The sequence below is a fragment of the Dipteris shenzhenensis genome, chromosome 1 (genome assembly GCF_047967505.1).
Source record: "Dipteris shenzhenensis isolate YYH24624 ecotype China chromosome 1, Dip_SZ_1.0, whole genome shotgun sequence".
Lineage (NCBI taxonomy): Eukaryota > Viridiplantae > Streptophyta > Polypodiopsida > Gleicheniales > Dipteridaceae > Dipteris > Dipteris shenzhenensis.
In genome coordinates, this window is record NC_141596.1 from 20,150,170 (window position 1) to 20,175,458 (window position 25,289).

Consider the following 25,289-nt stretch of genomic DNA (forward strand, 5'->3'; position numbering starts at 1 on the left):
AATGCAAAGGCTGATGCAGGGCAACCCAAGAAGAAAGGGAAATGCCACTACTATAAAAAGCCAAGTCACATCCCTAAGAGAGGTTGCATGAATTTTATTTTCCGATGAACACCATCACTCTCTTGTATAAGATTTTGGCCAAAGCCATCAGTTTGTGTATGAAGCCCCTTCTTCGAGCCCTTATACATGATACACAAGCATAAGTATATTTTTGATAACATATTTCATTTTGGGAAGCTTCTCCGTGGACTATGCAGAGTGGCCAAAGACTTGCCATTCTACTCCTAGATTTTGAGAAAGCTTATGACAGAGTAGATTGGAGTTTTTTTTTTTGGAGGGTACCCTTCTACGGTTTGGATTCTCAAATACATGTTGTACAAATCAGCCCACAGCCCCAATGTTGTTCGGTGAGCTCAGACCATCCAACATTGGGGAGCTTGCTTGCACTCTCCCTACCCATCCCAAGGCAGTTTCTCCCTTGCTATATCCCCTAACTCTAGCAGGAGTGAGACTAGTATTTAGGGGGGGGGGGGGCTTAAATTAGCAATGTTAGTAGCTAGCCCGCGATTCTCTTTCCTTTTAAATCAGAATTCGACCCTTGGGAAGAAGACAAAAGGATCACTTCTCTCTTCATCAGCTTCCATAAGTTTACTATTGGCTGCAAGCTTGCCACTAAATGGCTTCTTTTTCAAACAGAGGATTGAGATTGCAGGGCGACAAGATCACTTTTGGATTTGCAGACTTAATGGGAACTTTGCTAGAGATTGCCCAAGAAAGAGAAAGGATCCCAAACAGAAATCCCACCTCTTCAAGTTGGTAAGATATTCAGTCCCTCCTCGACAGTGATGGGTTATGGTTTGTGGTGGCAAGACTTCGATAGCAAATCCAAGAGGCGCAAAGCATCCTTCTTCGGACCAAGCCTAATCGCACCCTCCCTCCCAACCTCAGCCCCTCTTCCCTTCTGCTCAACAGTACTTCCCCACAGTGGAGCTACACTTTTGTCCTTTCCCAAAATGACTAGGCCCATGGATGCTTCCACTAGGGCGACAAGCTTAGTACTACTTCTCAATTTGTGGCTCACACACCAAGGAGGGTTCCCACTTCCAGATTCTACAGGGTAATGCTTTCATCAACAGATGCTGGAGACTTTATGGAGGTTGTTCTCTCTAGCTTCAAGGATAGAGACTCCAAAATCAGAGCCAAGCTTGGTCGAGTAGCAAATCGCCTACCACTTGACACACACAATAGGATTTCTTTCCCTCAATGAACTCCTACCCTTGACATCTGCCAAAATATTTGCTAGACATGGATGCTTCCACCATTGGCTTCATAGAATTATTAGCTGAAACATTGGCGGTGTTGCTGTCATTGCTTTCGAAGGCAGCTGATTCAGGGTCTTGGCAGATTTCCTCATCCAAGAGTTCCAGGAAGCCCTACTGATATTCTTTATTTCCATGGACACAAACTGATGATCCTCTTTGCAAAAAGCCACACAACTTACTCTCACATCACATTTTTTGGTCTAGTGCAACAAGCACTAGAGGAGGGACTTTCATTTCTATTTCATCTTCTATTCTCCATCTAGTTGTTAAATATGGTATCATTGTCCCCTCCATGGCACAGTGGATTACTCTTTGTTTGATATGCCCAAGATTAGATTTCTTAAGATAGGGAGAGTGTAATATTTATTCTCATGGACTTCAAAGGAAAAATCATGGATTCTTAGTGGAGATTTCAACATGGTGGAGCAGCCCACACATAAGAAAGGAGAAAGCGAGGACACATTCACCTTCTTGAGAGGGACACTTGGGATTCGTTTATCTTTCACCTCAGACGCAAGGATTCCTAGTTACATGACGTTTTTCATGTCTGAGATCCCAACCTACTATTTCTAGTTAACTACGGAACACACAGAGCTTGTCCATGAATGGATTGATAGGTTTTGTGTTGATTGGGCTCTTGGTATCATTTGTATTGCTCTTGGTGCATTTCATATTTAACCATTAAATTGATTTCAAGTTTATAGAACTCCTTTTTTCGGACCCAGATCTTGCCATAATTCTGTAGCATTTTCTATATAACCAGATCAGATATCTCCCACATCCACAAGGATATCTACAGGCTGTATTCCCACAGCTCCATCCATTTGACACCGTCTTTGTGCCATCTTGTGGTTTTGTGGCCTTCGCTGCCCTACATGGGATCCTGTTTGCCTCCATTTTCTCCACTTTGTTGAGGTAGACCATCTACTAGCACGTCAAGAGGTATCATCCCTATCTTTGCTAGTACAGGTTGAAGGTTCGTACTTTGGTTCCCAACTCCCCGATGAGAAACTGTTTGTGGATTGTCTCTATTCTTTTCCAATATGCCCTGAATGGCCAGATGCCCATGCCGAGCATCCATAGAGGACCACTGTCTACACAAGCATAGTGTATAGGAACTTTCTCATTTTCGAGCTCCATAAATGTACTTTCCTGCATTTGTTTTGAAAGCTATATAAGGCTTTCAGCCCTCCCGCTACTTTAGTTCCCAACTCCCCGATGAGAAATCGTTTGTGGATTGTCTCCATTCTTTTCCAATATGCCCTGAGGGGTCCGGTGCCCATGTGAATCCATAGAGGATACAGTTTGCAAGAGCATAGTGTATAGGAATTTCTTATTTCCCAGCTCCATAAGTGTACTTTCCTGCATCTGTTTCAAAAGCTATATAAGGCTTTCAGCCCTCCCGCTACTCTCCTTTCCATACACTCATTCCACTTGTAGTTGTCATCAAATTCAATGCCTAGGTGCTCGTATTATGCAACTGCTTCTAGAGGTCCCCCTTCCGACATAAAAGACAATTGCAGTTTCATGTGCCAATTACCATGACTTTTGTCTTGATAATATTCACTTGCATAACCAAGTGTTTATAGAATTTACCGAATGCATTCAGGTGCATCTGCATGCCCTCTTTGCCTTTCACAAAGACGACCACATCAACTGCACCAATGAGCAGCAGTAAAACATAACCTGCAATTTGGACTTCCTCTCCACTGTGTGCTCTCATCCACTGAGAGTGAGAGAGAGATGTTGGACAAAACACCTAACCAAACTAGAGTCAAAATGAATGACCACTCAGCAGAGCAACACATTTTTCCGCATCAGTACCCAAATACAAGCTGTTGCCAAAACTTACCTACTGATATATTAAGCCATCATTTGTAGACAGAGAGAATCTGAAAATGTACCCTCATACCTGCCGCTCTTTCCAAGCTCCTTCAATATCCAGCTCAGATTCATGTTGAGTCTGTTTCAACACTTGAAAACATGAGCATAGGCCCATCTAATTTTGAAGTGCAGAATGTGACTTTAGACAGACTGATGTTACAATAGCCATGTTAAACAGATTAACAGATTTTATCCTGTCAAAACCAGAATTGCATACCAGAAAAACAGAAGGGAACTTGAACTTCCCTATTTTTTCCGTGGTCCAATAGCTATCTTTATCTATATACAGCCTTCCTGAAGCTTCATGAATATTCGGTGGTTGAACAATTTCTCCAGCAGCACGTCTCTCTTCCTCATCTAAAACCATCTGCTCAGCCATGTGAATCTGCCATGCCTAATTTACAGGTAAAACAATTTAGTAACAGTTTCCGAATGTACTTGCTTAATTAAGATCTATTTTCCTCCATTCTTAAAGCCTTTCCCTTGAAATTTTCTATTAATGAATTTATCAGAACATGAGTTGTTACCTGTAAAGGACTTCAATTTGGAGAATCTTTTAGTACTCAACATAAGAGGATTAATCGACGTATCTTCTATCATATTTGAGAAAGAAAAAGAAAAAACATAGGCAGTTCTTGACAGATGCCCGTCGACTCCATCAAGACAGCATACTTTAAGAGCATTCAAGGAGTAGTAGTAGTTCTTCGTAGTACAAAGGGTGCAATTCTCTCACTACTGTAAAGCAATTGGTAGATTGAATTCGGCACAGTTTACTTGCAACCGATTGCACAAATTATGCCCATAGACTATATGATCCCCCAAACCAGCCAGGAATCCTTCTGATTAGTTGGCCCCGGGACTTCCCTGTTTTTTTTTGGGGGGCAAAGAGAGGGACTTCTATTACGTATAACCAGAAGAGACAATAAAACCAGGAGTAATTCCTGTGAACATCAGCATCCCACATGATGATTACAAATAACCAGGCAGAAAGTGAGATTAGCACAGCCAATAAGGAAACTGAAAAATGCCATCAAGGGGCTTTGGGTGTGTGTGAGAAGCACAATCCATGGCCCGACTCCCTCATAAAGAGGATAGGACTTCCCTATTTCCACCGTGGACATGATTGTATCAAAGAAATAGAAACAAGGGGTATTAAGACTTGCAAGCAGAATTTCTCATCCATCATTGTATGGCACTTGATTCATTATTGCAGGCCTTTTCAATGAAGCAGCAAAGCTGGGCTCACCATCATCCAGCAAATGGATGCAATTCAGCCTATATACGAGATGGGGACCACGGGCCCATCATTAAACAATGAAGACTGGATATGTCATGGCTAAGCTGCGAAATACAACACTTTTCCGTAGATGTGCAGTATCATGTCAAAGCATTAAGCACAATTATGGAGGATCAATTCACGATCGATCACATTTTTACTCTGTGTGCCCTTATTGAAGGGGCCAATACTATTAATTTTGGGTTCGTGCAATGCTCATGCACAAACCTCCCTCTTGTACAAGAGGGCATTTGGGCAACGATGGCTCTATATGTACAATTGAAAGGCCTTTCACCCTGACCAGCAGGTTTATCAAAGCAATTGTCATCAATAAGGGTAAAACAGGGATGCCCTGTATGCCCCACCTCCTAGCCTCTAGGCTGTACATTGATGCTTAGATAACGCAGATGAGCTCTAAGTGTTACAGTTGCAGGGACATCTCTGTCAATCCTACTTTATGCTAACAGTGTTGCCTTGGTTTCATTCATCCCAGAGATGAGATGGGGAGACAAGTGGATTGCATGTTCAAGTTATGTAGCACACCACAATTGGTAAACAAAGACTCACCACACAGGTTGAGGATGAAGATGAGAAAATCAAGAGGCATGGCCATCAGTAGATAGACAAGTGTATGAGATCTTCCCCATTCTCACAAAATATGTTGAACACACGCACATATACATGTGTGTGTGTGTGTGTTATTAGCCGGAAGACCACAGGCTAGAGGCTAAGCATGGCGACACTCGAGGGCCATAGAGGAAAGGAGAACGTGAGGGCGAAACGTTATCATGGGAGGGGAAAAGGAATTAGAAGGGGAGGGAATGAAGAGGGAGACTATGACACAAGGGAAAAGGGAGAGGGGGAAGAGAAGCGTGTACATGATGGGAGAAAGAATATAAAGATGGAGACATCAAGGGAAGAGGACCATGCTTTATTTTGAAAGAAAGGAAAGGGAGAAATCAAAGTACTAGCTAGGTGGCTTTACAAGAATAAGTGTGTCTCATCAAGGAATAGCCCCCTCCTTTTATAGCCAACAGAGGGGGTCTCTCCCAATAAATGCATCCTCCCACATGCATGGTGTGTGTGGAAAAGTCTCCCATGTGGGCTAGGCGGTTACGCACTCTCAATAAATACATCCTCCCAATAAATGCATCCTCCCACATGTATGGTGTGTGTGGAAAGTCTCCCATATGGGCTAGGCGGTTATACACTCTCAATTGTGTGCGACAACCCTTTGCCTCATTTTTCCACATAAATCAAGCCCCATATCTCAAGTCTATGATACTCCCTTAGTCTCTCCCCAATTTTATAATATCTTCAAACCTCTAGGAGACAAGTGGAGCATTGGCACAAGGAATCTTGCCACCTCATCCTACTTTCCCCATTATTTAACTTGCTCTCTTGGACCTTCTATACCTCCTCCACACAAGCCTATCCTATATGGAGGGAATAACCTAATATAATATCCATCTCCATCTATTTCATATAGGAGACAAGTGGAGCATTGGCACAAGGAATCTTGCCACCTCATCCTACTTTCCCCATTATTTAACTTGCTCTCTTGGACCTTCTATACCTCCTCCACACAAGCCTATCCTATATGGAGGGAATAACCTAATATAATATCCATCTCCATCTATTTCATATTACTTCTCCCATGGACTTTGAGCCATATCTCACTAAATGCAGCCTAGGTGGAGAGATGGCACATGAAGCAGCCATGCCATCTTACATTTTATAATATTACTACCATGGATTATGTACATCACACCTTATGGGTCCTCTTACGTGGAAGGGTGGCACATGGTCATGCCCTACCACCTCAACCCTGGGCCCTATGCACACCATATTTTATTATACTATTGTCACACAAACAAACACACACACATATTAATGCCTTTTTCCTTAGACAAATTTATCCATAACAATTCCCTCCCCCAAGCTTCGAGGTGTATCTCCAGCAGGAAGGGCGTGGAGAATGACAGAGAAACGGAGGAGAACAGGCTTAAGCAAATTTTGGGAAGAACAGGAAGAGATGGTGAAGAAGAAGATGGAGAAGAAGATGATGATGTGGTAGAAATGGGATCAAGGGGGATCAAATAGCTCTGATACCATGTTGGTAAACTGAAAGAAAAGAGTAGAGTGGACACAAATTCAGAATACTTATAGAATGAAGAAGAGTGAGGTCCTTACGTAGGCACCTCTTACATGCTCACTGACATCACTGATGACTTCAGAGCTCCACAATCATCTCCTCGATCTGCTCCTAGATTCTCTCAATCATCCTATGTGGCTTTCCACCACCTAACTGTGCTTATGGACACCTAACTGTGTCCGCCTTTAGCACTCACACATAGAAACCAAGGTGTGCCTGAGGCATACACCTTGAGATATCCCAACAGGTCCATCACGCACAAAGAAGGGCTTGAGATAACGCTTGTTGATCACCTTCCAGCCATATGGCTCATGCAGCTCGTGAACTTATACAGACCCATTGCTATTTCTTGATGACTTTGCATGGACCGGTACACAGTGGCAGAAACTTCTTATCCATTTGGTGGTCCAATCTGTTATCAAAGCATAGCACAACATCCCCCTCAGCAAAGTGTCTTTCCCATCCCTTGCGAATCTTAGCATCAAAGCGAGCCTTTTGTCGATTCTTTTGAATCTCTGTTTGATGTAGGGCAAGGCGTCGGGTTTCATCTAGCTTCTCAAGTTGCACCAATCTGGCCTCTACATGTTCATCTTCTCTCATCCTCTGTTCTTGTGCCAATCTCAAGGCCGGAATCTCTATCTCTAGTGGTAAAACTGCCTCAGTTCCATACACCAACTCAAAAGGAGTGTGACCTGTAGACGTTTTATGAGTAATGTTGTAAGCCCACACGGCTTCAGTGACCTTCTGATCCCACTGGCTCCTGTTTCATGTGGCCATTTTTCCCATGGTTTTACAAAGGAGGCCATTGGTCCGCTCCGTTCGACCCATGGATGCTGGATAATAGATGCTACAAGTGCGATGATCAATACCCATGCGATCCATGAGTAACTCCACTGATTCATTTAAGAATGGACTCCCATGGTCGGAGACTATTTCCATGGGTATCCCAAACTTGTGCAGATACGTTCAAATATAAAATTTGAAACTGCCTTACCATTTGCAGCGGGTAGGGCGATAGCTTCAGCCCACTTAGTGACATACTGAGTAGCTACCAAAAGATACTTCTTTTTACGGGCAGTCATGGGCAAGGGCCCGACAAAATCTATTCCCCACTTCTGAAACGGATGGATGGACATCACTGGGTGATGTTGCCCAAGATGCAAATCCTTCCTACCAAAGAATTGGCATGGTTCACAGGTTTTGCAATACAAACTGACGTCCTTGAACAAGGTCGGCCAATAGTATCCAGCATGTAAAATCTTCTTAGTTGTATAGTCACTGGCATAGTGGCCTCCACAAAATCCATCATGATAATGCTTCAATACCTTAGCCACTTCATCTGCATCAATGGCCCATCTTAGTACCCCATCCATGCCTTGACGGTACAACACCCCATCAAAGAGGGTGTAGCGCCTACTATCTCTGCGGATCTTCTTTCTCTCATAGCTAGTACTTTCTGGAGGAAAGGAGAAAGGCAGTCAGAAACCTGTAGATACCGCCATACCATGGATCCCTCACTTCTATGGCTGCTACAAGGGTTACATCAAGACACTCCTCTAAATCAATCAAAGCATTCTTCAAGTTGGAACGATCCCCTTTTACAATTTTGAAAGAAAAATCATATTCTTGTAGAATTGCCAACCATTTGGCTAACCGGCCCATGGGATTTGGTGATTGAAGAACCTGCTTTGCAAGACCTTTGCTAGAGATTATAATTAAGGATTTTCCCGCCACATAATGCTTAAATTTCTCAATGCAGAAAACTAAAGACAAGACATGCTTGTCAGCCTCTGAGTAGCGTTGTTCGGTGTCGAGCAATTGTCGAGAAGCAAATCGAACGGGATATATGATCCGATCCTCCCCTTGTTCGAAAAGAATACCTGCCAGAGTATGCTCACCAAACCCAGGATTGATATAGAAAGTCTTTGACCAATCTGGATTACGTAGAATGGGTTTTGAAGCCAGAGCATTCTTGATTTGTGCAAACCCATGATCACAATTCTCATCCCAAGAGAAATTAACCCCATCTTTTAATAGCATAGTCATGGGTCGTGTCAAAGCAGCATATTGATCAATGAAGCCGCGATAATATCCTGCTAGATTGACAAATGAGCGTACCTGACGTTTGGTTGTTGGTAGGGAGAGTTTGAGGATGGCTTCTATCTTCTCGGGGTCAGGCTTGACACCCTCGGATGAGACAATATGTCCTAGTAACCTCCCTTGAGTGACTCCAATGGTGCATTTCTCCAGGTTAAGACTGCCATTCGCATCATTGATCCTTTGGAAGGTGAACCTAACCTTCGTGACGTGCTCCTTACATGACGAGAATATACAAGAATCATCTACAAACGCCTCCAAGAAATCCCCCAAATAAGGAGCAAACACCATCCGCATAAATCTTAGAAAGGTAGCAAGAGCATTGGTGAGGCCAAATGGCATTACTTTGAATGCAAATGTCCCCCAGGGTGTGGCAAATGTGGTTTTAAGCACATCTTCAACAATTGTGATTTGATAAAATCCAGAGTAACCATCACAGAAAGTATACATCTCATGACCACTTATCTTCTCAAGAATGAGGTCTTGAAAGGCAAGAGGATGATGGTCCCTCTTGGTGGCTGCATTGAGTTTCTTATAGTCCATGCAGACTCGCCACTGGTTGTTTTTCTTTGGGGTAACTACCACTGGTGAAACCCATTCAATATTGTGAACCGGAACAATAAACCAAGCTTCTACAAGCTTTTGCAACTCCGAGCGCAAAGCATCGGTCTGTAGGGACCCTAATCTCCGATACTTTTGCGCCACAGGCTTCGCATCAGGCTTCAGCTCTATCCTGTGCTCTATGGCAGTCACATGGCGAAGGTGGTGGTAGCTAGTTGCAAAGAGGTCAGAGAAATCTTTGAACATTTCTAGGAACTCATCTTTCTCACTTCGAGTGAGGTCTGGGAAAAGCATAGATTCAAGCTGTTGAGAACTAGTTGTTACCTTTTCTGCGGGGTCGGAGACACCCCATCATGTAAACTTCCTCCTCTGAGAACTCCTCCGCCCCGCCTAAATCTTCTATTGATTCAGACTTCTATTGATTCAGACACTGAGGATGAGAGAGTATCACTGTCTTGCTCCTCTTCTTCTTCTGGTTCCATGACACCTGGTTGCACCGGGATCTTCTCCTTAGAAGCACCAAAAGACATGTGTCATGTCTTCCAATAGCTGACTGCATCACTCTTTCTCAACCATGGTCTTCCGAATATGACTGGGTAACTCCTACCTGTATCTTCAATGTCCACTACATAGAAATTGACGGTGATGGTCAACCCATTGATAGTGATGGACAAATCCTCAATGACTCCCGGGGTGGAGAGTCGTCGACCATCTGCTACCTTGATTCAAGTGGAGGAATGCCTTGTATATTTCAAATTCAATTTCTTCATAATTCGGGGCACCATGATATTACATGCAGCTCCCCCATCAACACACACAGTTTTAACACAGCAATTATCTATGATGACATCAACTGTATGTGGGTGCCGATCAATTTCTTCAGAGATAGAAGAGACCTCTCGTACCTTTCCATTTTTCTTATTCCTCCTTGTTGAGAGCCCTTACTGCAGCTCACGTCTCACCTTAGGGCTTAATGCTATTAGTTGAGGGAGCGTGATGCTCAAAGAACGATGAGCAAGGTCCTGAACGACCGAATAGTCTTCTTGCCCCATCCGATGGGAAAATCCGAGGGCGACCACTTACTCCTGTAGAATCTTTTAGTCTTCTCTGTTGGTGGGTCTGCCATCTCAACCTCTGAGGGCTCCGAGAAAGACATCTTCTTCCTGGGGCGACCGGTCCACGGTTTGGAGAGGGGTCCGAGGTGGTACGACTTCTTTTCCCAAGGCCAAGGATCTCTACGTCAGAATCCTCAGTCCCTGATTCACTTAGAAGATTCACCCTTGGAATATTGTGATATTTCGTACGATAACGATCCTTCTGGTGGCACTCGTAGCATACAACATTAGCACGGTCTCTTGGAGGACGGTTGACTTCATTTTTTATGTCCACCATCTCAAGCCGAAGATCATTCAAGGCCTTGGCTAGGTCATTGATTCCAGGTTCAGTTGCAGGGAGGGCCTCTTTAGCTGGAGGGGCCGAGGGAGTAGACAGGAGGCGAGCTCGTGGGCGAGGCTGGAGAAATCTTCGTGGTGGAGGGTGATAATATACACCTTGTTGAGGATAAGCATCTAAGGGAGGACCATACATTTGAGGTGGAGGCGGTGGATACATCCCTGATGAGGGGTGGGGGTATGCCCCTGAGTTAGACCCCCTAGGTTGTTCTTGCAAGAATTGAGAGGGTTGCGGAAGGACAATCGTCTTCTTTGAAGCGGGGTCAGACTGAACTTTATCAAACTTTTGAGCAATCTCATGTGCTAGCACCATAGTTTCTGGATTCTCCCATTTAAGCTTAAGGCGAAATTCATCACTTGCTCCTGCAAGAAGGTAGCGCAGCACATGCTGAGTCATTCCAGCTCGAAATCCGGCATTGTCCTCTTGTGTGGCAATTAAACGGTCTAGGACCACGGCCGCTCGATCCACATATCGACGCACCGTTTCATCTTCTGACCGCTTCAAGTTTGCCACCTGCACGTACACATTCTCTGGCTCCTCTTCTTTACCGAAATACTCAATCATCGCTGCTGTCAACCTTGGCCAGCTTTGGCGAACATCTTCGGTCTGCTTCTCATACCACACTTGAGCCAAACTCTCTAGCAATGTGGGAAGAACCAACAGTCATCTGTCTTCGGTATGAAAGTTGAGAGAAACACAACGGCGCTTGAAGACCAGAAGATACTCATTTGAATGTTCTTCCACCCGTCCACAAAACACGAGAATGTCAGCCATGCTTGGAAGATGGAAAAGAGAGAGGCAAGACGAGGCTTATCTATGGACAAACAATAGAAAGAGGAAGCTTGAACTGAAAATCGAATGAAAATACATCCACAAAGCACACATAGGCAGGATAGGATGTGACTGATGTATTGTGAAATACTACACGGGAAGAATCTTCAGCATAGAATAGCACATAGACAATCTTAAAAGGACCAACCCTTATGATAAAACATCCATCTTTACAAGCGAGGTTTAGAGACACGGCGCTGCATGAGGTTGTTCATCAAGGCAAACAAGAATGCCATGACAAATGTCAACAGTTGGAAAGCTTACGCATCACCTTCAGCTTCTTCCAGTTCTTGTAGTCGCCATGCTATTTCTTCAAGGGATGTGCGGTCTAGTATCCTTCTTTTGAGCAATGTCCTTGAGCACCTTTCTGATGATCTTCCGAAGTCGGTAAACTCGTATCAAGTATGCCCAACACTTAGTTTCATGATGACCACAATCTTTGCCCTCCTTCGTGGCTTGCGGCTTTGTTGCGGTAGTGCTTTCACTCGCGTTATGCGTGATTGAAGTACAAGCTTCACGTGCCAAGAAGTCAGCAACTAGATTTCGAGCTCAAGGGATATGCTGAATTTTTACCTATTCAAATTGATTGCAAAGTTCCAATGCTTGTTGATGTCGAGGAACCAAGCCTTTGCTCCGCACCTTCCATCTTCTCCTAACTTGTTCACACACTAGTTGAGAATCTCCTTGCACCTCAAGTTGCTTGACGTGATGTTCTTGTGCCTTTTGTAGCCCAAAAATGAGCGCCGAGTACTGAGCTTGATTACAAGTACTTGCAGGTGCAAACTTGCTATAACAATACTCCTCACCACTCGGTGAAGTGAGCTTTACACTCACGTCAGCAGCCTTAGTCAAAGGTTTGTAAGCTCCATCAAATTGAAGGATTCAAGATGTCATCACACCAAGACTAAAATTCGGACATCCTAAGTTTCTCGGTAGTCCAAGATAGGTAGAAGGAGAGGGTGGGGAGAATTCAATACTTGAGCCAAATGTTCAGCACCGAATAAACTTGCAATTCTTTGTTGATAGTTTATCTTCAGACCAAAAAGAATTACAACTTGAAACTCGAAATGAGGCAGAAAAGGTTGATTGGGTACAAATGGATTCCTTGGTCGAAACATTACCAACCATAGCTGAGGCTTAGAAATCTTTGTAGTGAGATTGAGAATAAACCATTCAAGACGAGCTTATCTTCAGGAATTAACAAGCAGATGCGCCAAATCTCCCTCCAAGCTTGGGGAGCATCCCACCCTTCGATGAAAGACACCCTTTTAATTACCTCCAAAGCAGCAAGTAGCTCAATCACCGCACAATGAGTGGAATTAAAATCAAAGTTCTCCCAGCGAATCAATAGTTCTTCACCTTGAACCAACCATGATTATCATCACACCCGTCATCTCCTTGAACAATGCACTAGACAATCAGCCGTTGAAGATCGACATGAAGATCAAGAAAGAGATCTCGCCAATTGTTAGCCGTAATGAGCGGAGGACCAGGCACCAAATCCTTAAACTCGTCGAGAAGTTACTAAATATCCACTCTCCTCTTGTGGCGTGCGTCGTGTGCGTTCGTGAAGTGGACTTGAAAAATTTCCGAATCGACGATCTAGCACGAGATGTGAATAGAGCACATGAAATGAAGTACTTTTACTTTTTACATCAAGAGTAAACTCCCCACGGTTAGAGAGTTACAGTTCCCGAGATTTCATATAAATAAAAATCATTACATTTTCATCACTTCCAACTTGTTGGCCCAATGATAAGTCTCCCTTTTATGAAGGGGGAGGTCTTGGGTTCAAATCCTATTCTTTAATAAAAAGAGAGGAGAGGAGAGGAGAAGGAGAAGAGAAAGAGAAGGAGAAGAAGAACAAGGAGAGAAGAGTGAGGAGCGCAGAATCTGCTGTTACAGTTTTGCAAAAACTCAGAAAAACTGTCCGCGACCAGAAGACGCAGGAGCCCAGAAAACTGTCGCGCGGGTGAACGAACTAGACGCGCGAAGCGAGAAAACTGTCCGCGATCAGAAGAAGCAGGAGCCTTGAAAACTGTCGCGCGGGTGAACACAGTAGACGAGCGAATCGAATGCACGCGTAAGAACTCAAAAGGAGCACAGATGTTACAATTATGCAGATGCGACCGGTACAAGCAGAAGATTTGCCAACCAGAATACACGTAGGAACCGTGAGCAGAAATCAGGCAGACTGAAAGTGCAGAAGCGGAGAGGTTTTGCAGCCGTAGGGACAGGGAAGGTACACAGTTTGGAGATACAAAAGTAAAGAACTGTGCACAGAAGAGACTGCAGAGCCGCACCTAGTTGTAGGAGTAGCAGGTTTTACACAACTAGCCGTGGAGATTTCGATCTCAGCAGCCACACCATTTCTATTAGCTGAAAAAGAAATCAGGACCAAAGACTAGAGGCTAAGCATGGCGACGCTCGAGGGCCATATAGGATAGGAGAACGTGAGGGCGAAACGTTATCATCGGAGGAAAAAGGAATTAGAAGGAAAGGGAATGAAGAGGGAGACTATGACACAAGGGAAAAGAGAGAGGGGGAAGAGAAGCGTGTACATGATGGGAGAAAGAATGTAAAGATGGAGACATCAAGGGAAGAGGACCATGCTTTATTTTGAAAGGAAGGGAAGAGAGAAATCAAAGTACTAGCTAGGTGGCTTTACAAGAATGAGCGTGTCTCATCAAGAAATAGCCCCCTCCTTTTATAGCCAAGAGAGGGGCTCTCTCCCAATAAATGCATCCTCCCACATGTATGGTGTGTGTGGAAAAGTCTCCCATGTGGGCTAGGCAGTTACGCACTCTCAATTGTGTGCGACAACCCTTTGCCTCATTTTTCCACATAAATCAAGCCCCATATCTCAAGTCTATGATACTCCCTTGGTCTCTCCCTAATTTTATAATACATTCAAACCTCTAGGAGGACAACTGGAGGATTGGCACAAGGAATCTTGCCACCTCATCCTACTTTCCCCATTATTTAACTTGCTCTCTTGGACCTTCTATACCTCCCCCACATGAGCCTATACTATATGGAGGGAATAACCCAATTTAATATCCATCTCCACCCATTTTATATTACTTCTCCCATGGACTTTGAGACATATCTCACTAAATGCAGCCTAGGTGGAGGGGTGGCACATGGAGAAGCCATGCTACCTTATATTTTATAATATTACTACCATGCATTATGTACATCACACCTTATGGGTCCTCTTACGTAAAAGGGTGGAACATGGTCATGTCACCTCAACTCTGGGCCCTGTACACACCATATTTTATTATGCTATTGCCACATACAAACACTGTTAAGCATAAAATTGTCTAGAAAAGGCATTAATATGTGTGTGTGTTTGTATGTGTGGCAATAGTATAATAAATTATGGTGTGCATAGGGCCCAGGGTCGAAGTGGCAGGGCATGACTATGTGCCACCCTTCCACGTAAGAGGACCCATAAGGTGTGATGTACATAATCCATGGTAGTAATATTACAAAATATAAGGTGGCATGGCTCCTCGATGTGCCATCCCTCCACCTAGGCTACATTTAGTGAGATATGGCCCAAAGTCTATGGGAAAAGTAATATAAAATAGGTGGAGATAGATATTATATTGGGTTATTCCCTCCATATAGGATAGGCCCATGTGGGGTATAGAAGGCCCAAGAGAGCAAGTTAAATAATGGGAAAAGTAGAATGAGATGGCAAGATTCCTTGTGACAACCCTCCACTTGTCCTCCTAGAGCTTTTAACATATTATAAATTTGGGAAGAGACCAAGGGAGTATCATAGACTTGAGATATGGGACTTGATTTATGTGGAAAAATGAGGCAAAGGGTTGTCGCATACAATTGAGAGTGCGTAACCGCCTAGCCTACATGGGAGACTTTTTCACACACACCATGCATGTGGGAGGATGCATTTATTGGGAGAGACCTCCTCTCTTGGCTATAAAACGAGGGGGCTATTCCTTGATGGGACACGCTTTTTCTTGTAAAGCCACCTAGCTAGTACTTTGATTTCTCCCTTCCCTTCCTTTCAAAATAAAGCATAGTACTCTTCCCTTGATGTCTCCATCTTTACATTCCCCGTCCCATCATGTACATGCTTCTCTTCCCCCTCTCCCTTTCCCCTTGTGTCATAGTCTCCCTCTTCATTCCCTCCCCTTCTAATTCCTTTTTCCCTCCCATGATAACGTTTCACCCTCATGTTCTCCTTTCCTCTATTGCCCCCGAGCGTCGCCATGCTTAGCCTCTAGCCTCTCGTCCTGATTTCTTTTCCGGCTAATAGAAATGGTGTGACTGCTAGGATTGAAATCTCCACGGCTAGTAGTGTAAAACCTGTTACTCCTACGACTGGGTGCGGCTCTGCAGTCTCTTCCGTGCACAATTCTCTACTTTTTCACCTCCAAACTGTGTACCTTCCCTTTTCCTACGGCTGCAAAACCTCCCTGCTTCTGCACTTTCAATCTGTCTGCTTTCTGCTCACGGTTCCTACATGTATTCTGACCGGCAAATCTTCTGCTCGTACCGATCGCATCTGCAGAACTCTAACATCTGTGCTCCTTCTGAGTTTCTGCGTGCGCATTCGATTCGCGTGTCTACTGTGTTCACCCATGCGACAGTTTTCTGAGCTCTTACGTCTTTTGATCGCGGACAATTTTTCTGAGTTTCTGCAAGACTGTAACAGTAGATCTCGCGCCCCTCCCTCTCTTCTCTTCTTCTTCTCCTTCTCTTTCTCTTCTCCTTCTCCTCTCCTCTCCTCTCCTCTCTTTTTATTAAAGAGTAAGATTGAACCCAAGACCTCCCCCTTCACAAAAGGGAGACTTATCATTGGGCCAACAAGTTGGAAGCGATGAAAATGTAATGATTTTTGTTTATATATTGAAATCTCCGGAACTGTAACTCTCTAACCGTGGGGAGTTTACTCTTGCTGTAAAAAGCAAAAGTACTCCATTTCATATGCTCTATTCACATCTCGTGCTAGACCGCCGATTCGAAACTTTTTCAAGTCCACTTCACGGACGCATGCCACATGAGGAGAGTGGATATTTATGTCACTTCTCGACGAGTTTAAGGATTTGGTGCCTGGTCCTCCACTCATTACGGCTACCAATTAGGGAGATCTCTTTCTTGATCTTCACGTCGACTTTCACAGCTAATTGTCCAGTGCATTGTTCAAGGAGACGACGGGTGGGATGATAGACCGTGGCTGGTTCAAGGTGAAGAACTATTGATTCACTGGGAGAACTTTGATTTTAATTCTACTCATTGTGTAGTGATCGAGCCACTTGCTGCTTCGAAGGTAATTAAAAGGATGTCCTTCATCGAAGGGTGGGATGCTCCCCAAGCTTGGAGGAAGATTTGGCGCATCTGCTTGTTAATTCCTGTGGATAAGCTCGTCTTGAATGGTTTATTGTCAGGCCTCGGCTATGGTTGATAACGTTTCGACCAAGGAATCCATTTGTACCTAATCAACCTTTTGTGCCTCATTTCGAATTTCAAGTTGTAATTCTTTTTTGTCTAAAGATAAACTATCAACAAATGATTGCAAGTTTATTTTGTGCTGAACATTTGGCTCAAGTGTTTAATTCTCCCCACCCTCTCCTTCTACTTATCTTGGACTACCAAGAAACTTGGGATGTCCGAATTCTAGTCTTGGTGTGATGATATCTTGGATCCTTCAATTTGATCGAGCTTACAAACCTTCGACCAAGGCTCGTTGCGTGAGTGTGAAGCTCACTTCACCGAGTGGTGAGGAGTATTGTTATAGAAAGTCTGCACCTACAAGTACTTGCAATCAAGCTCAGTACTCGACGCTCATTTTTGGGCTACAAAAGACACAAGAACATCACGTCAAGCAACTTGAAGTGCAAGCAGATTCTCAACTAGTGTGTGAACAAGTTAGTGGAAGGTGGAAGGTGCGGAGCAAAGGCTTGGTTCCACAACATCAACAAGCATTGAAACTTTGCAACCAATTTGAAGAGGTAAAACTTCAGCATATCCCTCGAGCTCGAAATCTAGTTGCTGATTTCTTGACATATGAAGCTTGTACTTCAATCACGCATGACGCAAGTGGAAGCACCACCCCAACAAAGCTGCAAGCAACGAAGGAGGGTGATCATTTGCAAGGAATGCAAAGATTGTGGTCATCATGAAACTAAGTGTTGAGCATACTTGATACGAGTTACCGACTTCGGAAGATCATCAGAAAGGTCCTCAAGGACATTGCTCAAAAGAAGGATACTAGACCGCACATCCCTTGAAGAAATAGCATGGCGACTACAAGAACTGGAAGAAGCTGAAGGTGATGTGCAAGCTCTCCAACTGTTCACATTTGTCATGGCATTCTTGTTTGCCTTGATGAACCACCTCATGCAGCGCCGTGTCTCTAACCCTCGCTTGTAAAGATGGATGTGATATCATGAGGGTTGGTCCTTTTAAGATTGTCTATGTACTATTCTATGCTGAAGATTCTTCCCGTGTAGTATTTCGCAATACACCAGTCGGACCTACCCTGCCTATGTGTGCTTTGTAGATGTATCTTCACCCGATTTTCAGTTCAAGCTTCCTCTTTCTATTGTTTGTTCATAGATAAGCCTCGTCTTGCCTCTCTCTTTTCCATCTTTCAAGCATGGCTGATATTCCCGTGTTTTGTGGACAGGTGGAAGAAAATCCAAATGAGTATCTTCTGGCCTTTAAGCGCCGTTGTGTTTCTCTCAACTTTCTTACTGAAGACAGATGGCTGTTGGTTCTTCCCACATTTCTAGAAGGTTTGGCTCAAGTGTGGTATGAGAAGCAAGCCGAAGACGTTCGCCAAAGCTGACCAAGGTTGACAGCAGCGATGATTGAGTATTTCGGCAAAGAAGAGGAGCCGAAGAATGTGTACCTGCAGGTGGCAAACTTGAAGCAGTCAGAAGGTGAGACGGCGCGTCGATATGTGGATCGAGCGACCGTGCTCTTGGACCGTTTGATTACCACGCAGAAGCACAATGCCGGATTTCGAGCTGAAATGACTCAGCATGTGTTGAGCTACCGTGTAGCAGGAGCAAGTGATGAATTCCGCCTCAAGCTTAAATGGGAGAATCCAGAAACTATGGTGCTAGCACATGAGATTGCTCAAAAGTTTGATAAAGTTCAGTCTGACCCCGCTTCAAAGAAGACGATTGTCCCTCCGCAACCCCCTCAATTACTGCAACAACAATCTGCGGGGTCTAACTCAGGGGCATACCCCCACCCCTCATCAGGGATGTATCCACCACCTCCACCTCAAATATATGGTCCTCCCTTAGATGCTTACCCTCAACAAGGTGTATATTCTCACCCTGCCTCGACGATTTTCCCAGCCTCGCCCACGAGCCCCCCTCCTTTCTACTCGCTCGGCCCCTCCAACTAAAGAGGCTCTCCCTGCAACAGAACCTGGAATCAATGACCCAAGGCCCTAAATGATCTTCGGCTTGAGATGGTGGGCATCAGAAATCAAGCCAACCGCCCTTCAAGAGACCGTGCTAATGTTGTATGCTACGAGTGCCACCAGAAGGATCATTATCGCACGGAATGTCGCAATATTCTAAAAGTGAATCTTCTAAGTGAATCAAACACTGAGGATTCTGACGTAGAGATCCCTGATCTTGGGAAAAGAAGTCGTACCACCTCGGACCCCTCTCCAAACCGTGGACCGGGCCGCCCAAGGAAGATGTCCTTAGAGCTGACACATCCCAGCACTCCTGAAACCTCTGATCTGCAAAACAAACACACACCACGTGAGAACTGAGTAGGCTGCTCACCACCCAACCATGACATCTACGGGATGTGATCCCGAATCAGGAGATGTCCCCTCCGAGCCACGAGCTGAGCTACTGGCACGAACTCCCAATCAGATCCAAACCAGCCTGGTGTCCCATACCACCAGGTGGCACTGTGAAGCCCTGGATCTGCCACTGGGCCTTGGGCTACGCTAAGATGCAGGCGCGCGTCCGCGACTCAATCTAGGAACAAACCTGGCACCCGGAAACGAAACTTGCTCCCAACTGCACACTGAGAACTGAACCCCCTGGGCCCCTTTTATAGACTCGGGCCCCGAGCGCCAAAAATAGCGAAGACCTATAAATAGTTCGTACCCTTGCCACTCAACCCGAGAATCAAGCCTGCCTAGCTCTAAGCCTCCCCAAGCTACCTGAGCTAGTCATGTGTACCTAGCACACGTCAGATACCAATCCGTGTCCGTGCACATGACATACTCCCCTTCCTCTAAGAACTCACTCCTGAGTTCGCTAAAAAACCCGGGAATGTTCTTTGGAGGTTTTGTAATGTCTTCCATGTTGCATCCTCCTCAACACGATCCTTCCACTTGATCTTGTATTCCGTGATAGATCGATTGCGAATCTGTCTGTCACGAAATTCAAGAATACTCAGGTTCGTGTGGAATAAAAGTCAAATCTGTAACTTTTATTATCTCGTGAGGAGAAACAAGTTGATCATCCGCACCCAAGACTTCTTTCAGTCTACTGACATGAAAGACTGGATGTACTTTAACATCAGAAGGCAATTCTAGTCGATATGCAACTGGTCCAATTCTTTTAACGACCTTGAAAGGACCACAGTATCTGGGGGATAATTTCGGAACCAAACCAGTACTTAGGCTCTTGGATTCCTTAGGAATTCGTAAATATACCATCGTTCCTTCAGAGAACTCTCTTGGTGAACGATGTCTATTAGCATAAAATCTGTCTCGATCTTGGGCACTTCTAATAGACTCCTTGGCAAACTGCAACATTTCCTGCATGTCTAGCAAGAAGTTCTTAGCAGCATCATTTTGAATTCCTTTGAACCCAACCATAACTGGTGACTTAGGTTGAAACCCGTACATAAGCATAAAAGGACTATAACCAGTACTAGAATGCTTTGCACTGTTGTAAGCAAATTCTATCATAGGGAGATAATCTTCCCATGAAGACTGTCTCATAGATACATATGCCCGAAGCATGTCTTCAACCAACTGGTTAACCTTCTCTGTACTGCCATCGGATTGTGCATGATCTGAGGAACTCATACTTAGAGTAGTTTCTAACTTCTCAAAAACAAGTGTCCAAAAATTACTTGTAAACTTTGAGTCCCTGTCACTAACTATGTTAGATGGCAAACCATACGGCTTAAACAAGTGGTCCACAAACTCGTGAGCCAGCTGAACAACTGAAATAGTTGTTCCAGTAGGTAAGAATCTAGCCATTTTTGTCAAACGGTCGACTATGACCCAAATGGAGTCATGACCCTTGCGCGTTCGAGGCAAACCAGTAATAAAATCCATGGAAATACTTTCCCATTTATTACCTGGAATCTGTAATGGCTGTAATAAACCCGCGCTTCTAAGGCGTTCTGCCTTAGTAACCTGACAAACTCGGCAACCTACTACATAGTTCTCAATAAATACACGCATCTTTGGCCAATAGAAGGTATGCTTCACAAGAGACAGAGTCCTATGTATACCTGGATGTCCAGCACTAGGAGCATCATGACACTCCCAGAGAATCTTGGATTTAAGGTCCGAAACATCTGGCACACAAATCTTTTTATTCCGGAACAGCAAGCCGTTCCTAATCATCCACTGACCTCCCGCCGCCTGTATCGTAGGTGGCACAATCCCTGAGTCCTGGTCAACCATGGAGCTCCCATCCTGGACTCTCTGCCAATAAGAATTGAAATGACTATCAGTTGCGTATAGCCCTCTCAAGGATTGAAATAGGTCTGAGGATATTTCCGTAAATGACAGAGCATTTACAAACTTAACTCGACTTAAGGCATCCGCCACACTATTCAACGAACCCTTACGATAACGTATTTCAAAATCAAAATCTTGCATTAATTATGCCCATCGAGCTTTCCATCCCCTCAATTCAGATCCATCACACACATACTTAATTGACTGAAGATCAGTCAATACAAGGAACTTTGAACCATACAAGTAGTGTCTCCAAACCTTAAGAGCATACACTACAGCATAAAGTTCCTTCTCGAGTGTGGGCCAACGATATTGAGTGTCGTCTAGCTTCTTACTCTCGAAAGCTACAGGTCTGCCTTCTTGGAATAGAGCTACCCCAATCGCATAATCACTCGCATCGGCCTCTAAAACATAAGGCCGGGTAGGATCAGGTAATGCAAGAACGGGTGCTTCCTTAATAGAAAACTTCAAGGTTTCAAAAGCCTTGTTCATTGCATCATTCCAAGAGATCGGCTGGCTAGACCTGCGTCCACGACCTTTCAATATATTTGTCAATGGTGCCGTGATATGTGAATAATCACGCACAGACTTCCGTAGAAATACCGTAAATCCTAGAAAAGAACGAAGTTGTTTCACAGTCTGAGGGATAGGCCATTCTAAAACCTTCTGGATACGATCCAGATCAATGCTAATACCTTCAGAAGAAATCTTGTGTCCTAAGTAAATGATCTCCTTCATAAAGAAGTCACATTTACTCATCTTGGCATAGAGCTTATGCTGTCTTAGAATAACTAAGACAATCCGCAGGTGTCCTATGTGATGCTCAAGTGTTCTGCTATATACCAAGATGTCATCTAAGAACACTACAACAAATTTGCCCAGAAAATCCCTGAACAAATCGTTCAACATCTGCTGAAAAGTAGCAGGAGCATTGGTCAAACCAAAAGGTAATACAAGAAACTCGTAATGACCATACCTAGTTCGGAATGCGGTTCTATCTATGTGTTTAGCATAGATACGGATTTGGTGATAACCCGTATGCAAATCAATCTTAGTGAAATACTTCGCTCCGGCCAAACGGTCTATCAGATCATCGGAACGCGGTAGAGGGTATCGATTCTTAATTGTCACTTTATTTAATCGTTTATAATCTATACACATTCTCCAGGTAGAATCTTTCTTCTTTCTTAAGAGGACAGGTGCACCCCAAGGTGATTTACTTGGGTGTATATAGCCCATATTCAGGTAATCCTGAAGCTGTAAAGCTAACTCATCCTCCTCTACCTGGCTCATCGTATAAGGTGGTACACTAATAGGTTGAGCCCCTGGGACTAAATCTATGCGATGATCTACTGCCCGTTTTGGAGGTAAACCTTCCGGCAGTTGAGCAGGAAATACATCCTTAAAACTATCTAACAACATTCTCAATTCACGGTGTTCAAACACACTTAAATCATTCTTGTTAATTACAGAAACAACAACAACTCTATTCCGATCAACAAGTCTACATGCTCCAGGTGCATAACATAACACGTAAGAACCCCTGTGTAGGCTTGAATCCGGATAGGAAGCGCTTCAACCTTGCGACCCCAAAACTGCTTCCCAGCTGGAAGCTGCACCTCATAGGTGTGGTCGCTAGGTACTGTGGACAGCCCCATCTTCTGCACAAATTTGTAATTAACAAAGTTGTGAGAGCTGCCCGGATCAAAGAGAATGTGAACCTATTGATCCCTAGCTTCTCCATAAACTCGGAAAAGATCATGGGAACCAAACAACGAAGTATTGAAAGTACAATTACAAGAGAGTGGGCAGGTAATGACATTTACAGAAATACCTGTCATCGAGACTTGGTTCGCTCCCTTGGCTGTGGTACGTGGACCCGCCTGGAGCTTCGATCCAAGCACTAACTTTTGATTCTTGCGCTTTGGACACTCATTCTTGCTGTGGCCCCGCTCCTCGCAATAGAAGCAACGTCCTTCTTTCTTAAGCCTCAAAGTACGAAGGAAACGGGCTTTACCATTCTTAGCCTGAGTCAAGTGTTTCTTGGAGGCGTTGTCCGTAGACTTCGTCTCCCCAGTACTAGTCGTAGGCTGAAAGAACTTGCGTTTGTTCTTTCCACTCGTGTCGAAAACTGTAGTTGCTTTAGCACCGGCCATGGTATCATCATAAATGCGCGCATAATTCATGGCCTCTTGCAACGTTGTGCATTTGTTGTTCTTTATTTGCAACTTGTATGAATCTGGCAAACCATCCACGAAGAAACCTAACAAGGTCACTGGATCCATCTTTGTGGCCCTGCTCTGCAGATCCCGAAATCTTTGAAGATAAACTTCAAAGGACAAGTTTAGCTTTGACATATCGAGGGCTTTAAGCTTGCCAATGATATCATAATTGTCCTCCTTCTTCAGGAACTCCTTCCTGAAGATCCCTTCGAAATCTGTCCATGTATCCGGCTTAGGCTGGAGTTCCTTCCACCATAGCAACGCTTCACCTGACATGGACCCGGCTGCAAGCTGGATTTTATTCTCATCTGGGTATGGGTGGAACTGAAAGTGTACCTGCCACTTGTGTAACCAAGTATCAACTACCTCCTTCGTTCGAGACTTTTGATCTCCCGGAAAAGGGTCTAGAGTTATATTCGGACCTAGCATTGAAGCCATGGCATCCACATGCGTGAGTGCCTGCACAGTGCTAGCCAGAAGAGTGAGAGTCGCCTGAATCCCTTGGAGTTGCTGTGTCAACCCCGTTTGATTTGCATTAACCTGCTCGAATTTTCCATCCAGAGCAATGGTGAATTCATTGAAGGCCTTTTTCGTAATCAGGTCATCATAAAGACCCTGATCCTCCTCTCCCACAGGAGTGTAATCCAAATCCTGCTCTCCCATGGTGAACTCGGGATTTGCAGAGTCAGACATAACTGAAATCTGATTTGAATATAAACTAAGAGAAATAACTGACTGAATCGAAGCGCAAAGGAGAATGGAATAGAGGAAAACCGTCCCAAGAGATGCTGACGGAAGGAGATGCTGAAAACTGGCGAACCCGGAGGCGCAACAATCCCGGATTCTGGCTGAAGTCAATGCTGGATGCAGCGTACGGAATCTTGCAACGATCCGGTATCCTGCTGACCGTACAGGTGACACAGCAGTACGGACGGGTGACGTGGCTGTACGGCAGCTGACGCAGTCCGTACGACAGCTGACGCAGGCCGTACAACAGCCGACGCAGGCTGTACAACGACTGACGCTGGCCGTACAGTGGCTGACGCAGGCCGTACGACGGCTGATGACGCAGGTACGGATGGCTGGCGCAAGTGAGGGATGTTTGCAAAGGCTATGGCTGGTGGTTGGAGCCCTGTCCTACTATATAGGGAACAGGGCAGCCTAATTAGGAAGCCCTGCTTCCAAAAAAGGCCCAGCCTCCCAGCTTTGGAGGGTGGTGCTTTATCGAAAAAAGCAACACACCTCCCAGGGGGTGGCCGCACCCTACTCCTGCACCTTGCGCCTCTCCCTACCCTGCCGAAATCCATACCAGCCATGGCGTCCAATCTCCGCCTCCCCCGCAGCCCTTGTCAGTCCCTTCGCCTCTCTTTCCTCCTTCTCTGCTCTCTCTCTGCTTCCTACATCCTTCTCTCTCAGCCCCCTTCAGGAAGTTCGAAATTCTCTCCTTCTTTCTCCTACCTTTTTCCAACATCCTGCCCACCCCTTCTAACCCAAGAACCCAGCAGAATTCTCAACAGCAAATTTCGAATTTTAGGGCATACCTGGAGAAAGAATTCGTCAAAAATTCTCGCATCAGAAATTCCTACCTCAGGAGCTGGCTCTGATACCAACTGACACGTCCCAGCACTCCTGAAACCTCTGATCTGCAAAACAAACACACACCACGTGAGAACTGAGCAGGCTTCTCACCACCCAACCATGACATCTACGGGATGTGATCCCGAATCAGGAGATGTCCCCTCCGAGCCACGAGCTGAGCTACTGGCACGAA

General features: G+C 44.7%; 2 protein-coding genes across 5 annotated transcripts in view; both read right to left on the reverse strand.

Moving 5' to 3' along the window:
* Positions 1-25,289, reverse strand: part of PDE312 (Nucleic acid-binding, OB-fold-like protein) — an 81,573-nt gene that overhangs the window by 15,308 nt on the left and 40,976 nt on the right. For 3 of the 4 annotated variants that reach the window (XM_087373112.1, XM_087373105.1, XM_087373097.1), the window contains 2 exons: positions 3,424-3,600; positions 3,235-3,285 (listed from right to left, as the gene is read on the reverse strand). In XM_087373112.1, the coding sequence (XP_087229238.1) occupies positions 3,235-3,285; positions 3,424-3,600 (228 nt within the window). The remainder of the gene's footprint in view (positions 1-3,234; positions 3,286-3,423; positions 3,601-25,289) is intronic. The other variant, XM_087373111.1, reaches the window with a different exon arrangement.
* Positions 4,107-24,834, reverse strand: LOC147905517 (uncharacterized). Its single transcript, XM_087378435.1, has 3 exons — positions 24,811-24,834; positions 23,314-24,058; positions 4,107-4,147 (listed from the first exon to the last, which is right to left on the reverse strand). Exons 1-3 carry the CDS (start codon positions 24,832-24,834, stop codon positions 4,107-4,109), a joined length of 810 nt encoding a protein of 269 aa, XP_087234561.1.